Genomic DNA, 18,003 nt, shown 5'->3' on the forward strand with positions numbered 1-18,003 from the left:
TTGATGGGCATTTGGGTTGGTTCCAGGTCTTAGCTATTGTGAATTGAGCTGCAATAAACATTAATGTGCAGACAGCTTTTTTGTTTGCCAGTTTAATTTCCTTTGGGTAAATTCCAAGGAGTGGGATGGCTGGGTTGTATGGTAGGGTTATGTTCAGGTTTCTGAGGAATCTCCAGACTGACTTCCATAGTGGCTTAACCAGTTTGCATTCCCACCAACAGTGGGTTAGTGTCCCTTTTTCCCCACATCTGCTCCAGCATCTATTGTTGGTGGATTCCTGAATGTGAGCCATTCTAACCGGGGTGAGGTGAAACCTCATTGTGGTTTTGATTTGCATTTCCCTGATGGCTAGTGATCCTGAACTTTTTTTTATGTGTCTGTTGGCCATTTGGATTTCCTCTTTTGAAAAATGTCTATTGAGGTCCTTGGCCCATCTCTTAAATGGGTTGTTTGTTTTGATGTTGTTGTCTAATGTGAAGTAATGCTATAACTAGTACTGAAACAGTATTTTACACTTTGTGTTTCTGTGTGGGTGCAGACTGATGAAATTTTTACTTAATATATACTAAATCGATCTTCTGTGTATAGAGATAATTGAAAATGAATCTTGATGTGAATGGAATGGGAGAGGGAGCGGGAGATGAGAGGGGTGCAAGTGGGAGGGAAATTATGGGGGGGGGGAAGCCATTGTAATCCATGAACTGTACTTTAGAAATTTATATTTACTAAATAAAAAAATTTTTTAAAAAAAGAAACTTATTTTTATGGAATGTCATTGTCCACTTTTTCTCTTGTTGCTGGACTTCTGGTGCCAAATCTAAAAAATGATTGCCCAACCAGTGTCATGTGGTGTTTGTTACGTATTGTCTAACCCTTTCCCAGTTTCATAAAGATGATGTTTAAATCTTTAATACCTTTATAGTTGATTTTGTATTATGTGAGATAAGTGTCCAATTTCATTCTTCTGCATGTGAGTTTTCAGTTTTCCCAACACCATTTGTAAAGAGTCTTTCCTATCCCTTTTTCAGTAGTTAATAGACAGTGTGCAGCTGGGTACATTTCTTCACTCTGTTACATTGGTTGATGTGTATTTTATGTCAGTACCATGCTGTTTTAGTTTATGTTGCTTTGTATTATAGTTTGAAATCAAGTAGTGAGGTGCCACCAGCTTCGTTCTTTTTGCTCAGGATTTCCTTGCCTATGCAGACTTACTTGTGGTTCCATATGAATTACAGGGTAGACTTGAATATTTACATGAAAAATGAAATTGAAATTTTCATAAATTTAATTGGATCTATATATTATATTGGGTAATTTGGATATTTTAACAATATTCTTGAACATGGGGTGTCTTTGTTTTTTTCAGTGTCTTTCATCAGTGTTTTTTTTTTTAGAGATTTTATTTATTTACTTATTTGAGAGGCAGAGTTACAGATGGAGGGAGAGACAGAGGTTGTCCATCCATTGGTTCACTCCCCAACCAGCCACTATGGCTGGAGCTGAGCTGATCTGAAGTCAGGAGCTTCTTCTGGGTCTCCCCTGCAGGTGCAGGGTCCCAAGCACTTGGGCCATTTTCCACTGCTTTCCCAGGCCATAAGCAGAGAGCTGGATTAGAAGAGGAGCAGCAGGGGCACAGACTGGCGCCAATATGGGATGCTGGCACCACAGGCAGAGGCTTAGCCCACTACACCACAACGCCAACCCCTCATGAGTGTTGTATAGACATCAATGTACAGATCTTTCTCTTCTGTGGTTAAACTCTCTCAGCAGTTTATTTTTTGTAGCTTTTGTAAATTAATGGCTCTGTTGATTACTTTTTCAGAATGATGTTAATGTATAAACATGCTGTTGATTGTTGTATTTATTTTTCTAAATCCTGCAACTTTGTGATATTTTAATAATTCTTTGGTAAAATCTTGAGGATATTCTATGCATAGGATCATGTCTTCAGCAAATAGACTATTTTATTTCTTTCTTTACTATTTGGATGACTGTTACTTCCTTCTCTTGTCTAATAGCTCTGATAAGAGTTTCCAATACTATCTGGAATAGAAGTGGCAAGAGTCAGTGTCTTTGTCTTATTCTGAGTCTTCCAGGACACAGTTCGAATTTTTCACTGTTGAGTCCAATGTTAGCTGTTGGTTTGCCATATGCAGTATTTGTTGTTCTGATATTTCTTCTATATATTTTTAAAAGATTCATTTACTTAGTTGAAAGGTGGAGTTACAGAGAGAGGGAAGGAGAGAGGGAGAGGGAGAGGGAGAGGGAGAGGTCTTCCATCCACTGGTTCACTCCCCAGTTGGTCGCAATGGCTGGGACTGGGCTCAGCAGAATCTGGGAGCCAGGAGATGCTTCTGGGTCTCTCATGTGGGTGTAGGGTTCCAAGCAATTTGGCCATCCTCCGCTGTTTCCCAAGGCCATAGCAGGCAGTTGAATGGGAAGTGGAATAGCCAGGACATGAACCAGCGCCCATATGGGATGCTCGCATCCCAGGTGGCAGCTCAACCCGCTATACAACATGCCAGCCCAGATTTCTTCTATATGTAATTTGCTGAGTAGTTTTATCATGAAAGGATGTTGCAGTTTATCAGATTCTTCATTCTTTTAATGTAATGTAAGACATTTTATTTGTGTGTGTGTGCGTGAACTGAACCATCCTTGCATCTCAGGGATAAGTTGCACTTGATCATGGTCTTTTTAATGTGCTGTTGATGGTTTTTGCTCCTATTTTGTTGGATTTTTGCATCTTTGTTAATCAAGAATATTGGCTTGTAGTTTTATTTTCTTGTGATGTTCTTTTCCGGCTTGAGTATGAGGGTAATGCTGGCCTAGTGTCTTAGCTGATGTTCTTCTGCTGACAGCATCCTACTAACTGGGTCATTTATAAAGAAAATAAATTGATTTCTCACAGTTCTGATACTGAGAAGTCTCGTACCACCGTGCTGACTCTGGCCAGGGCCTTTGTTGTGTGTAATTACATGGTGAATGGGCATGGATGAGACAGGTGAAAATTGGGCTGACTATGTATTTATCAGGAGCCCACTCCTATCATACCAAACCTATTGTGTGGTAAAGCATTAACCCACATCGTCCTGCCCTTCCGACCTAGTCATCTCTTCAAGGTCCCGTCTCTCAACGACATTAAACTTCAACATGGTATTTGGAGAGGTCATTCAAAACATAGCATCTTATAAAAAGAATTTGGAAGTATTCCTTCTTTGGTTTTTGGGAACAGTTTGTGAAGGTTAGTATCAGTTCTTGAAATGTGTAGTAGAATTCAGCTGTGAGAACATAAAACCCTGGGCTTTTTTTTAGTGGAAGACTTTGTGTTGCAGATTCAGTGTCCTGACTGGTAATCAGTCTGATCAGATTGTCTACTGTTTCATGACTCAGACTGGGGAGGTTGTATGACTCTAGGCTCTCCATTTTGGGGGGGCCTATTCATAATTGTGCCTCATTACCCTTTGTTTTTTCCGCTCCATTAGCTGTGATCTTTTCTCTTGTTTCACTTCTTTTTTTTTTCTTAGTTTAGCTAAATATTTTTAAGTTTTCTTTCAAATATCTTTATATATATATGTATGCATATACACACAAACACACTTTTTTATATATGTAGAAATTTTTGAGACAGGAAGCAATTCCCATCCACTGGTTCATGACCCAAATGCCTGAAATGGTTGAGGTTGGGTAAGGAACTTGACACAAGTCTCTGATGTGGATGGCAGGGACCCAACTACTTAAGCCATCACTTGGTGCCTCCCAGGGTCAACATTATCAGAAAGCTGAAACTGAAGTATTGAAATACTGTATTGGGGCCAGCGCTGTGGCGCAGCGGGTTAAGGCCCTGGCCTGAAGCGCCAGTATTCCATATGGGCACCGGTTCAAGACCTGGCTGCTCCTCTTCCGATCCAGCTCCCTGCTATGGCCTGGGAAGACAGTGAAGATGGCCCAAGTCCTTGGGTGCCTGCATCCACATGGGGGACCCAGAAGAAGCTCCTGGCTCCTGGCTTCGGATCAGTGCAGCTCTGGCCATTGCGGCCCATTGGGGAGTGAACCATTGGATGGAAGACCTCTCTCTCTCTCTCTCTACCTCTCTGCCTCTCCTCTCTCTGTGCAACTCTGACTTTCAAATAAATAAATAAATCTTTAAAAAAAAGAAATATTGTACTTCATAGTAACTATTGTATTGCAATCTATTTCTCCTTTCAGATCTGTTGATACTTTTTATATTCACGTATTCCTATATTAGAATACATGTTATATACTATATATAAGAATATAATTGTTATATACTGTTAATTGATCCCTTTATCAGTACACAATTTCTTTCTTTCTTTCTTTCTTTCTTTCTTTTTTTTTTTTTTTTTTTTTTGACAGGCAGAGTTAGACAGTGATAGAGAGAGAGACAGAGAGATCGGTCTTCCTTTTCCGTTGGTTCACCCCCCAAATGGCCGATATGGCTGGCATGCTGCTCTGATCCAAAGCTAGGAACCAGGTGCTTCCTCCTGGTCTCCCATGTGGGTGCAGGGCCCAAGGACTTGGGCCATCCTCCACTGCACTCCCGGGCCACAGCAGAGAGCTGAACTGGAAGAGGAGCAACCGGGACAGAACCGGCGCCCCAACTGGAACTAGAACCTGGGGTGCTGGCACCGCAGGCGGAGGATTAGCCAAGTGAGCCGCAGTGCTGGCCTACATAATTTCTTTATTCATCTCTTTTTTTAGCCTTTGACTTAAATTTTATTTTTTATGATAGCAATGTACTACTTCTGCTCTCTATGGTTTCTATTTGTGTGAAATGCCTTTTTCCATCCCTGTGCTTTTGGGCCATGTCTATTCTTTAAAATTGTGTCTCAGGTAGTTAGGTATTTCAAAAATAAAAAAAAAATATATTTTTGGAGATCAGAGAGACAGACCCGCCATCCACTTGTTCATGTCCCAAATGCCCACAACAGCTAGGTTGGGCCAGGCTCTAGGTAGAATCTGCAAACTCAATATGCGTTGCACAGATCCAAGCATGTGACCATCACCTGCTGCCTCACAGGGTTAACAAAAAGCTGAAATTGGAAGGGAAGCTGGGACTTAAACTGTGGAATTACAATACAGGATGAGGGCATCCCAAACATTGTAAGTGCTGTGCAAACATCTACCCCAGGGCTTATTTTTATTCATTTATTCAGTGTGTACATTTTTATTGGAGAATTTAATCCAGTTACATTCAAAATAATTATTAATACATAAGAACTTAACACTGCAATTTTACTGTTGTATGGTTGTTTTGTCAATACTTTTTCTTTCTCTCTTGTGTCTTTTGCGGTTTTAAGGGTTCTTTGAAGTGGTATGTGTTGAATTTTTTATAGTATCAACTGTAGATTTTTGGTTTGTGGTTACAATGATGTTTATAAAATATAACAATCTATTTCAAGTTGCTAAGTTTTATTGCATACAACTGTATATTTTTGTCCCCCCCCCTTTTGTTTTTCATGTCAGAATTTGTCATTTTATAACACATACTAGGGATAAAGTTGCTTTACATAGCACAATTGTAGTTCTCAAATATTCTGAATGACTGTTACTTAGATCACTGAAGTTTGTGTGTTTGCACTTTTTATGTTATTAACTAACAGCCTTTTGTTTCAAGTTAAAGAACTTCCTTCAGCAAGTCCTAAAAGGCAGGTCTGGTGGTGGTAAGCCCTCCGTAACTTTTGTTTGCCTGGGAGTTTTTATTTCTCTTTCATTTTGGAAAGAGATGTTTGCAGGACAAAATAGTATTGGTTAGTAGTCTTTTCTTATAGAACCTTGCTGGCCTGTATGTAGGAGAGAAATCTGGTCATAGGTGTAATGAGACACCATTGTATGTGATGTGTTTCTTATCTCCCATTGCTCTCAGAATTTTTTGTCCTTGATTTTGATTGTAATGTCTTAGTGAACTTATCTTTGGTTTGAATTTGATTGGCGAGCTTCATGCTTCCTGTTACCTGTATGTTGGGATTTCTTCCTAGGTTAGGGGAGTTTTCATTATTTCTTTTTAAAAAGACTTTATTTTCCTTCTCTTTGATTCATTTTTATGAAGATAACTCAAAATTCCCATTTATTTTCTTCATTCCTTTTTTTTTTTTGCTTCTCTGATAATTTTTTTGTTGTTGTTTTAAGATTTATGTATTTGAAAGTCAGAGTTAAACAGAAAGAAGGAGAGGCAGAGAGAGAGAGAGGTCTTCATCCGCTGGTTCACTCCCCAGTTGGCGGCAATGGCCAGAGCTGCACTGATCTGAAGCCAGGAGCCAGGAGCTTCTTCCGGGTCTCCCACGCAGGTGCAGGAGCCCAAGGACTTGGACCATTTTTCATTGCTTTGATAGGCCATTAGCGAGGAGCTGGATGGGAAGTGGAGCAGCTGGGACTCGAACTGGTACCCATATGGGATGCTGGCACCACAGGGGGAGGTTTAACCTCCCACACCACACCACCTGCCCCTTTCAGACTTTTTGATGGATGTTTTCCTGATTTCACTGAAATTTTAATCTGTGTGTTCCTGTAATTCACTGTTCCTTAAGAGGATTATTCTGAATTTCCTGTCACTTCATAGATATCCCATTAGTGTCTATTGTTGGAACTTAGTTTCCTGAGTACTTGATCCTTGTGTCCTTGGGCGGATGATGGCAGATTTGAAGAGACAGCTCTCTTTTCAAGCTTTTGCAGGTATTCTTGGTCCAGTATAGACATTCAGTATTTGCCCTTTAACTCTGAATGGGCCGGCTGGTAATAACCGTGAGCAGGCTGAGCTTGCTTTCGGGTTCCCTAGGTGACTGGCTGCTGCCTTTGCTCTGAGCTTGGGTGGGGCAGCGGGGTGGGCTTTAGTATTTGAAAATGTCGATATTGTCTGCAATAAGGCTGAGCTGCGGGGTGGGCATTGCAGCTGCCTCAAGATTGAGCTAATCCACAGACCAAGTTCCCTGGACAGGTGGTGCTCATACTTGAATTCCGTCCCACAGGGTCACAGGTGTATGGAAGAGGTGGGTCACTGATGCGATAGATGGAGCCATCGGCTATGCACAGAAGAAATGCATGGTTGAGGTTTGCCTTCCTGCCTATGTCTGACGTTAGGGTGGGCTTCGAAGTTGGACTGAATATTGCTTAACCCGCTGTGTAAGGCAGATCTATCCCGTGCTCTTTGCTGAAACTTACTGCTGAGATCATCATCTTTTCTGGAGAGCAGCAGGGGCAGGGGATTGGGGTCATAATGAATGCTGCTGCACCCCCTCGTGGTCTAATGAACACCTGTTTTCCAAAATTTTCTGCAGTGGTCATTTTGCTCCCTTGCCAGGGTGCCAGAGTAGGATTTGAGGCAGGGTCTGGAGTTGGGCTATCTAGGCATTCATGCTAGGCAGAACTCTGCCCTTCCAGAGCAGCCAGTTGGCCTTTGTGGGGAGGTTGTGCTGAGTTGGTGCCACTGATTGGCTGCCTCCCCTGGCATATGCGAGGATCTACCATCCAGAGCGCTACCTCCTTGCTTTGATTCCACCTGACATCAGGTGGTCTAACTGGCCTTGCCTCCTCTGTGTTCTTGAGAGAAGATTACAGTGGACTTCCTGGGAAGTACATCCGAGTATGAGGGAGGCTGGATGTTGGTCTCTGCTTCTCTTTTCCCATTGTAGTAACCCTGGTCCCCAGGGAAAGCTCTCTGTGGTACTGTGCTTACTTGGGAGAGGGGGAGGGGCAGCAGAGTTGAAGTGAAACTTTTTTCTTAGCCTTCCCAATTTTTTCTTAAATCACCTCTTGTGGATCCCACAGGTGAGTCAGGTCTACTCACAGTTTTGGGGTTCTCCCCAAGGTGGCTTAGTCATATATAATTGTTACGGGGATTAGAGAAGCCTAGGACATCCTTTTCTATCATTTTGCTGATATCCTCCCATCATTTTTTCCCCCTTAATTTAATAATTTCAGTTGTCTTCAAACTCATTGATTATTGTGTCTGCTCAGAGGTTTGCAGGACTCCCCAGAGCACTGCATATTTTTTTTAAAGATCTATTTTATTTATGTGAAAGGCAGAGTTAGGGAGAGGGAGAGAGACAGAGAGACATTCCATCCGCTGGTTAATTCCTGAAATGGCTACAGCAGCTGAGACTGGGCCAGGCCAAAGTCAGGAGCCTGGAACTCCATCTGGATCTCCCAATGGGTGGCAGGAGCCCAAGCACTTGGGCCATCTTCCACTGCTTTTCCAGGTACATTAGCAGGGAGCTAAATCACAAGGGAACAGCCAGGCCTTGAACCAACACCCATGTGAGATGCCAGAGTTGAAAGTGATGGATTAACCCACTTTGCCATGCCCCTTGCCCCAACACTGCAGATTTTCAAGGGAAAGAATGTGAAGTGATGCTCTAATTGATGTGACTCCGGAACTTTATTTTCACTGCACATCTCTTAGGACCAGTAGTACTGAAACGTCACTGGGTCAGTTACGTTACCTTAATGCTGACGAATTTTGGAAATGGTTGAAGATGTTGAGAGAGTACATATCAAAGCACAGCAGTGCCAATTGTGAGAGTATCCCAGGCATTAGTTCTGTCCTTCAGCCCGAAAACCCTGCAGCCACCAAGCTGGGCTCTCTCCTGACAGCAGACTCTGGCCAATCTTACCCAAGCCCCAACAGTCCAGTGACCAATTCCCAAGTCTAGTTGAGGGGTCTGGTCAGTTCATTATAACATGATAGCAAAAGCCCAGGCTTTGGAACTGGGTTCAGATTCCAGTTTTGTCACAAAGTCACTGAGAGTATGTATATTTAGTGGCTGTTCTGTAAAATGCAGAATACAGTGCATAGTCATTGTGGTTGATAAAAAGGAATGGATGGATAAGATTGAGTATGGTGCCTGTAACATTAGACTCCCGAAACTCTGGATGTGGAGTATGTATTCCACTCAGACTGTGGAATGCCCAAGAGTGGGAACTGTTTCCTGCATCTTGCCCATTGTGATCAATTTGTGGAGAGAGAATTCCCCACTTGAGAAAGCCAAATAAGCCATCAGTTTATTCTCTTTGATTCTCATTCTAGTTGTTTTCCTAGTCACTGGTTTTAATGTGACATTCCACTCAGTAATGAGGACTGGAAAATGACCAAGATGCTGGTTTTACTAGGTTGGAAGCAGTTTTAATGGAGATGGAAATGTTTATCAACTCAACACAGGTACCCCCAAAATACAAATCAAAATATCATCTTCAGCTGCATAGCAAATATGATTTAAGAATTTAACATCATTATCTGATCACGAGCGTAAATATAAGTCACCATAAATAAATGTAAATTCATTGTACAAAAATCCCCAACAACTCTTAATACAAATATGGTACATTTGACAGTTTCTGAAACAGGATTTTTTTTAAAACTTTAAAACCTCAGCTTTTTTTTCCTGGGTCTTAGACACACACACACACATACACACAAACACGCACGCACGCACGCACACACAAAAGAAAAAAAAAGGAGGCAGTAACAATGCTAGGGAGGGGAAAAAAAATTCAACTTGCCCAGCATTGATAAATAAGTGCTGCTAGGGAAACGAAACCTCCCTCCTGAATGTGAAGACTTGCGTTTACTGGGATCAGGGCTCTGCAGGATAATGTGACTGTTCAGAGGGTCAACTTCAGAGTTAGAAATGCAATGTGGGAAGCGTGGGTTGCTGATGGCAATCTTACCAAATGGGTGGTGCTACAAAGCAATGGCTAAGCATTTAGGATGCACTCTAGCACTTAAAAACCAGTTCTCTCTCTGCAAAGAGCCAGCTCTCATTCCAAGACAGGATGGAAGAGACAGAAGGCTCCGGAGCCTAGAGATGCTATGCAGGTTCGGAAGGCATGCTTTACCCTATCGTTCTGCCTTGGGCTGTAACCTCTCTCTTTGGCCTCTGGGACAAATCTGTGGTTTTCAAGAGGAAAAGGTAAGAAATCAAAATAGCAAGTGGCAGCTCTGGAAAGGGAGGAGCTGCCACTTTGCACTTGGAGATCCTTCTCTAACCTACAGATAACTTTGTTTCATGGCCTGGAGGTAGCTCAAAGCCCACGGTTAGCAGAATGATTCCTCTCTCCACTGGTTCTCAAACTTTGGTGTTCAACTTGGCTAGCTTGTAGAAAATGCAAATTTCCTAGCCCTGTTCCCAGGGACTCAGAATTGGGGTTGGGTGACACTCGGGAATCATCACAGAAATGTCCTCATCTCAGGACAGGGTGGGTGACCCTCGGACCACACCGGATGCCCCCTTTTGCTCAGGGAGAACAAGACAGCATCACCCAGTGCTTCCTTTGCTCTTCCCATGGGGTTAAAAAATGGGCTCTGTGATGAAGGGTAACAAATTCCATTTGTCTGCTCTGGGAGATACCCCAGAGGGACAGGGAGAGGATCATTATTGTTCTCTCCATTTTCTCCCTATTCTTTTCCTCTCTGGGCTGGAGCAAAAGTAGCAACTGTCATACTTTCTATGTTCTGAAAAGCTCAGGCCTACAGGCTCCCTGTGAAGATGTGCTCTCTAAAAAGACATTTTTATCTCAAAGCCTCTGTCTTCCCAAATGGTTTCCCCATACCTGTGGGAGATTGTGCAGAGGAATTATTTTGATTCAGTCTGGAAAATGCAAATAAATATACCCCCCATCAAGAATCCGTATCCCAAACATCTAACTTCAGAAGTCTGGAGGGGACGGCAAGCTGAAAGTGAAAGATGAAATATTCAAAGGCTCTTTCACAGTTGGGACAAGGAAAGTTCCAATTGACTGAAACAACAGGATTCTTCAGGTGACTCCTAATTTTCACTCCTTACCTCCCTGTCCCCCCCAAGATGTTCTGGGCCTCTGTGGTTAACCCTTTAATACTTTGTCTCCTGTGGGAGATGTCCTTTATTCCAGAAGTGCTTCCAAATCTGGTGACTGGCGAACACTGTGGGCCGTGCCCAGAATGACATGTCCATGCCCCACGTGGCTATTGCCAGGTATCTGCTGAAGGGGCAAAGGCACCACCTCGCTGTCGGCTGATGGTCGTGTCTGCAGATGTGGAGTTCCTGGCTGTGTGCATAAATGCCACTTGCGCACAGTGGGCCAGACCATCTTCCCCACCCAGTTGCACTCCATGCAGTACAGCTGGGAAGTATCTTTGCCTTGTGTCCAGGACTGCTTTGAGGGGAGAGTTAGGATGGAGCTGTTGGGAGCCTATGAAAGGCCAGAGCCAATACCATCTTCTATGACACCAATACCAGGGACCTCTGGGTCTCCCTGGCTCTCAGCCTCTGGTCCAAGCGAACTCCCGGCAGGGGAATTCCTAACACCCAGAGAAGGAGGAGATGGCACCGGGGAAACTGGAGGGAATGGACAGAGGAGATGTAGAATCCAGGAAGCTGAGGTGTGGCCGTGAGACTAGGATGACCTGAGGACACTGGGTAGGCGGTTGCCACCCTGGGACTATGGAACAGAGAAAGGGGACGCTAAGAGCTCCTAACACAGTTAGAGAGGAGCAAAGCACACACTGCCTCTTTGTGTTTGTTTTTCATTTACACTATGGAAAACCTGCCATGGAGATGTTGTGGGAGAGCATGCACAAGCCCAGCCCCTGGGCGTGGTGGGGATGAGTTTGGGGAGGTTCGTGTTTACTTCCAGGTCTATCCCACACGCTGTCCAGGTGGACTCTGCTGCAGGCTGGCCGTGGCTTTCTCTCCTGCTTCTCCTCTGTTGGGATGAGGGCTTGCAGGATCGTCAGCCTAGCAGGTGGTGGCCAGGGACTGGTGGATGGGTGGCTGGAAGCAGCGCACATGCTCCACAGTGGAACTGTCTGTCTCCACAGACTTCATGTACTTGTTGAGGATGGCAAAGACCTCATTGTTCAAGATCTGGTACTTCCTGATGCGGTCGGCCATCTTCTTAAGGGGCTGCAGAAGGACAAGGAAGTTCAAGTGAGCGTGGGTGGAGGAGGCAGAGACGCAAAGGAAAAGCAACAGAACTCAGCAAGGTTGGGGATCAAGGTCCTGATGCTTCTAGGATTGCATCACTTGCATCTCTTGCTTCGAGGGAAAGAGTTTCTAAATCAGGTTTAAGGCCTTTGTGTGAACTTTAAAGCATGCTACAAAGCTACCATAGTCATAACAGTGTGGTACTGGTATCAAGAGCTGTAATCAATGGAACAGAATAGAGTCCACAAATAGATCTTCATATATAATCAAATTGCTTTTGACAAGGATACCAAAACCACTCAGAGGAAACAAACTGTCTTCTCAGTAAATGGTGCTAGGAAAATTGGCTATCTACATGCAAAGCATTGATGATGGACACTTATTTTATACTATATACAGAAATCATCTCGAAAGAGATTAATGAGCTAAGTGTAAGCGTTAAAACTCTAACATTCTTAGAAGGAAATGGGGTAAAATCCTCATGACACTGGATTTGGCTATGAATACTTGGTTATAACACCAAAAGCACAGGCAACAAGAAACTGGACTACATCAAAATTGAAAGCTTGTGCATCAACGGCTTCTATCAACAGCATGGGGTGGGAAGGCATCCCATAGAACAGAACACAGTATTTGAAAATCAGGTATGTTATAAGTGGTTAATATTCAGAATGTACAAAGAACTAAAAAACTAAACAAAATAATGTAGTTAAAAATGGACAAAGAACTCAGAATAGACATCTCTTTTAAGACACACAAACATGCAAAGCACATGGAAAGATGTAACTCAAAACCACAGTGAGATACCACTTCATACCCATTTAGGATAGCTATTAAAAAAATAACAAGCAGAGGCCGAGGCCAGCGCCGCGGCTCAATAGGCTAATCCTCCGCCTGCGGTGCTGGCACACTGGGTTCTAGTCCCGGTCGGGGCGCCGGATTCTGTCCCAGTCGCTCCTCTTCCAGTCCAGCTCTCTGCTGTGGCCTGGGAGTGCAGTGGAGGATGGCCCAAGTGCTTGGGCCCTGCACCCGCATGGGAGACCAGGAGAAACACCTGGCTCCTGCCTTCGGATCAGCACGGTGTGCCAGTCGCAGCGCGTCACCGCGGCGGCCACTGGGGGGGTGAACCAACCAAAAATGAAAACCTTTCTCTCTGTCTCTGTCTCTCACTGTCCACTCTGCCTGTCCAAAAAAAAAAAAAACAAGCAGTAGCAGTGATGAGAATGTGGAAGAATGGGACCTTCCTTGTGCTGCTGGTGGGAACGTAAAGTGGTACAGCCACCATGGAAAACAGTATGGCAGTTTCAGAAAAAAATTAATTCCCATGTGATGTAGCAACTCCACGGCTGGGTATACACACGAAGTAGCTGAAGGGAGGGACTCGGACATCTGTATACTGTGTTCACAGGAGCGCTGTTAACAATGTCCAAAAGGTGATGCAACACAGCGTCCATTGATAGACTATGGGATAAACTGAATACGGTATGTGTGCGTGTTTATCCCAAAGTGTCCCTGTTGTAGTCTATTTAGTCTTCAAAAGGAAGGAGACACTGGCCGGCGCCGTGGCTTAACAGGCTAATCCTCCGCCTTGCGGCGCCGGCACACCGGGTTCTAGTCCCGGTGGGGGTGCCGGATTCTATCCCAGTTGCCCCTCTTCCAGGCCAGCTCTCTGCTATGGCCCGGGAAGGCAGTGGAGGATGGCCCAAGTCCTTGGGCCCTGCACCCGCATGGGAGACCAGGAGAAGCACCTGGCTCCTGGCTTCAGATCAGCACGAAATGCTGGCCGCAGCGGCCATTGGAGGGTGAACCAATGGCAAAAAGGAAGACCTTTCTCTCTGTCTCTCTCTCTCACTATCCACTCTGCCTGTCAAAAAAAAAAAAAGGAAGGACAATCCGACACTCACTACAGGGTGAATGAGCCTCAAGGACAGGAAGCTAAGGGAAACAAGCCGGTCCCAGAAGGACAGATACTGTATGAATCCACTCCTGTGAGCTGCCCAGGGCAGTCAGATTCAGAGCCAGAAACAGGAATGCTGGTTGCCAGGGGCAGGGAAGGGAGGCATGGGGAGTTACCCCTGAATAGGCACTGTCAGCTGGGGAGAGGGAAAATTCGGGGGAGGCGTGGTGATGAGTCCTGAGCGACCCGAATGGACTTAACATTGTTGAGCGGTGCATTTTCTGTCATATCTATTTGCTCCAATTTATGAAGTCCGGGGTGTGGTGGCCTGCCCTCCGCTCCTATCCAGGTCCCTGAGACACTCTCTTTGTCCAGCCCTGTTGCCTGGAACATCCCTACAAGCCCCACGCCTTTTTTCTACTTGGCTCCTGGGCACTGGCCACCCCTGACTCTGCTCCAGCACTGGATCATGGGGAGGTGTCTGACTCCCCCCGCCCCCTGCTGCTTTTATCAGGCTTGGAGGGTTCTCTTCCCACAGCAACCTTGCTTACCCAGGCCAGCACCTGCTCCAACCCAGGGCTTGGGACAACCTTTGTGCTCAGCTAACACTTGAGTGCATGAGGAACTGGCATTGGCAGAGTCTGACCGGGACACCGGGGGTGTATGGGAGGTCTGAGCTCAGCCGTGCCCTTGAAGGCGACCTGACTCGTCCTAGTGACTCATGGTCTCCTCCACGCAGGTGTCTCCGTACCCACCTGGGCAGGGCGTTGGCTTCCTTTCTTCTGATGAAAGCCTGGTTATCAGGCCCCACCCCAGCTCCCAGGCACGAGCCTGCTTACCACATTTTTAATAATTTCGTCTTTCCCGTCCTGCCTCTGGACTTTGAGCAGGTGGTAACAGAAGTCAAACAGGTCGAAGCGACGCTGCTGGCCCAGCAGGACGATGATGGAGCAGCCAGCCCAGTTCAAGCCATCCCCGAAACACTGCCTGGGAGTGGGGAGAGGAAGCAGCTGGAGTGAGAGGTAGGCAGGCGGGGGGGGGGGGGGGGGGCCTCATCTTGAGCCAGGAGCACAGCTTGTGAGCAGGCATTTCTTTGGGCCAAGCCTCTTAATCTGTAAAATGGGCACAGGGAAGTTGGGAGGGTGGATTTATTTGTTCTAGGGACTGTGGTTATAGAATAAGCCCTTAGAACCACAGAGAGCTGTTTCCCCCAGTGACATTAAAACATGAAAACAAATACAAAAAAAAAAAAAAAAAAAAAAAGGCAGCTTTGAAAAAGAGAAGCATTTGCAAGAAAAAAAAATGGATTCTGCCCTTGAGATTGTTGTGCTTGGTTATCTCAGGGTGGGTCAAAGGAGAATCTGTGGATGACTGGGAGGAGAGGGGCCATTTCAAACCAGGAGACCTGCTGACCACAGGTGGCTTGGAGTGAAGCGAGAGAGCATGGGGTGTGGGGAGACTGGGAGGCCTCCAGGCTTACCTAGGCTCAGGCTGCAGGCTGCCAGCTCTTGAGACAACTCGGATGGTGGCGGGGAGAGCCTGCTGCTTCTCCCTTGTCCTCAAGCAGCAAGTGGACAGATGTCTCCCCCACCCTCCCGCCCTGGCTGTGCAGGCCTAGGCTGCTCCGAACAAGCCTCAGGGCAGCCCGCCTGTCTCCCCTCCCTGCTGCAGTTCCACTATCTCTGCGAGCCTTCTCGGGCCCTCAAATGCATTCCCTTCAGACACGTGGCTCCTGCAGGGCAGGCCTTGCAGTCAGCTTCACACTGTGCAGGCTGAGCATCCCCTGTCTGAGATTGGAAACGCTTCTGGCCCCTCTTTACAGAAGGCACACTCAACCTGTCCTTGGCAGGTGCTGGGCTCTGCTTCCATCCTCGCAGAGGGTGGGACTGGGTTACAGCTGAAGGCTCCTCACTTTGCAGGAGCAGAGTCTCGTGGGGATTGAGACGGGCAGCGAAGCTCTTTAACCTAGCTCTTTAACATAGGGCCCCTGCATTGCTGTACAACCAGCGTCTGGTCTTGGAAGCACAAGGCCCCAAGAGCTCTCTCCAGGCCCTGCCGGGCAGTCTCATGCCCAAGCTCCATTTCTGCCTCCAGCAGTGGTTGCCCTGCCTGGGATGTCAGCTTCTTCCCTCTGTAGATGCAAATCCCACGCGCTGTTAAGGGCTTAGTTGCAGCCTGTGAATTAAAGTCTGGTGACTCGTTCATGTCTCTTCTCTGGCATCTGTCACTCTTCCTGCCCTGGCTGTCAAGCAACCCCGTGTTATGTCCCTTACAGCTTTTCCATTTTTTTCCCACTTGGTCCTGTAAACTCCCTGAGGCCAGGACCCAGCACCTGAGTAGCAACTCCATCAACAGCTGGTGCCCATCGCTACCCTGGCCCACCCTTCTGGGACTGTGGCATCCCAGCCACCCTTGGGTGTATACACAGGCTGGCTGGTGGCCCCCTTCCCTGGGGAACTTACTCCGCTGTGAACTCGTTGGTCCCCACAGGGATGCAGTAGACGAACTGCATGGCACTCCAGAGCCGGTGGAACTCGACACACTCGTCCACGTGCATGACGCCGTTGGTGGGCGGCGGACCCCGCCAGATGGGGTCCTGCAGGTAGCTGCGGATGCGGGTCAGGATGACCTCGAACATGGACAGGCCGCAGCACAGCCGCTCCTTGGTCAGCAGGTCCCCCTCTCGGGCGATGGCGATTTGCTAGGAACACAAAAGTACAGAAACCTTCCATCTACGTCTCGGACCCCTTCTGCCACCTCTTGCCAGCGATCTCGACACTGAGCCGGCTGTCCCAGGAATGTGTTCACCTGAGCCTTGCCTAGAGCGGGGACTAGCTTTGCTAAGCTGAGTGTAGTTGCAGGTAAGTCTTACCTGTGATGAGTAATACCCAGAGGTACCAACTGAAGCTTGTTAACTATTAAAACATTATGATGCACCCACATGCTGCAATGCTAGGTTAGCCAGCAAAATGACAGAGGTGATAGTGCCATCAGCATGTACTACTGGTACTGCGATACTATTTCTACTGCTAGTTCACACTGGCTAAGAGTGTGTAATATACCAGGTGCTGTTCTAAGCCCCAGATAGTCCTGACTCCATTCCACCCCATTGGGTGTAGGTCTCATTATCACACCCATTCTACAGATGAACAAACAGGTTCAGAGAGTTAGCCAGGGAGTGGCAAAGTAGGGATTTGACTCCTGGGAGTTGAAATCTATGAGGTAAACTGTGAAGCAAATAGAGCAAGTTGCTGAAAGGGATGTATACTATGACTCCGTTGAAAACCTCAACATATGCTCCCAGAGATGAATAAGACTATGTGATGAGGGGTGTGCACAGGTAGAGATCGGGTCAGAAAGATCAGTGTTGGATTGGGAGCTGAGGGCTTGGAGACTTGAGTGGGGTTCTCAGTTTTTCATGAAGTGTGTTAGTACAGCTGAATGTGCTACAGTGAGCTTATGTGAATCTTTGAAAATTCCTCACTGATCTTCCAGAATTATTTCCTTTAGTTAGAGGCCCTCCTTGGACAACTACAAACCTTCTCTATCAGTAACTTAATCTGGCTCCTGGCTACTGCATATCTACAATCAGCAGCCTGGACAGGCAATCCAAACACACTACTGTATGCATTTTGAATACCGATATCTGGGGCAAAGATCCCACAAATCATCTGCAAAGTAAGATAAATATTAAGATCTAAGGTCAAGGGCGGCTCTCAGGAATCTGGGAACACAGCTATGGAGGGCTGGTTGCTGAGACAGCACTGCTAGGAGCAGCTTCTTGGGCAGGGGCTGGGGTTTCCCAGAGGGTCCACTTTATAGGGGGGCTGGGAGTGCCTGCCTGGCCTCGCCCAGAAAGAGAGCAGCTTCTGCATGATCCTTGGAGGCACCAAAGCAGCAACACTGATGCTGGAGCCTGGAATGAGCGTTAGCCAGGAGTGTAGTTGCCATGACAACTGTCCATCAGAAGAAATGTAGAAAATGAATTGGAGAAGCACAGCTTGCCAGCATGTGCCTTAAACACGAAGGAGAGGGAACCCCGACTCTGGGTGACTTGAGCCAATTCCATAGGCAGAGGGGCTGAGAGGAGAGGGAACCCCTCAGGTTGCTGCAGCTGCGAGACTTGGTGCTTGACTCTGTTCTGTCTGTGCTGTTGGCCCCTGCAAGTGCTCACTCGTTCACTCGTGC

General features: G+C 46.3%; 1 protein-coding gene across 2 annotated transcripts in view; it reads right to left on the bottom strand.

The window, feature by feature from the left end:
* Positions 1 to 9,128: 9,128 nt before the first annotated feature.
* Positions 9,129 to 18,003, bottom strand: part of CYFIP2 (cytoplasmic FMR1 interacting protein 2) — a 129,496-nt gene continuing 120,621 nt past the window's right edge. For both annotated transcript variants that reach the window (XM_062188771.1, XM_062188770.1), the window contains exons 29-31: positions 16,278 to 16,516; positions 14,655 to 14,802; positions 9,129 to 11,897 (exon numbers count right to left, since the gene is read on the bottom strand). In XM_062188771.1, the coding sequence (XP_062044755.1) occupies positions 11,730 to 11,897; positions 14,655 to 14,802; positions 16,278 to 16,516 (555 nt within the window). In that variant the 3' untranslated portion in view covers positions 9,129 to 11,729. The remainder of the gene's footprint in view (positions 11,898 to 14,654; positions 14,803 to 16,277; positions 16,517 to 18,003) is intronic.

The sequence above is a fragment of the Lepus europaeus genome, chromosome 4 (assembly GCF_033115175.1).
Source record: "Lepus europaeus isolate LE1 chromosome 4, mLepTim1.pri, whole genome shotgun sequence".
Lineage (NCBI taxonomy): Eukaryota > Metazoa > Chordata > Mammalia > Lagomorpha > Leporidae > Lepus > Lepus europaeus.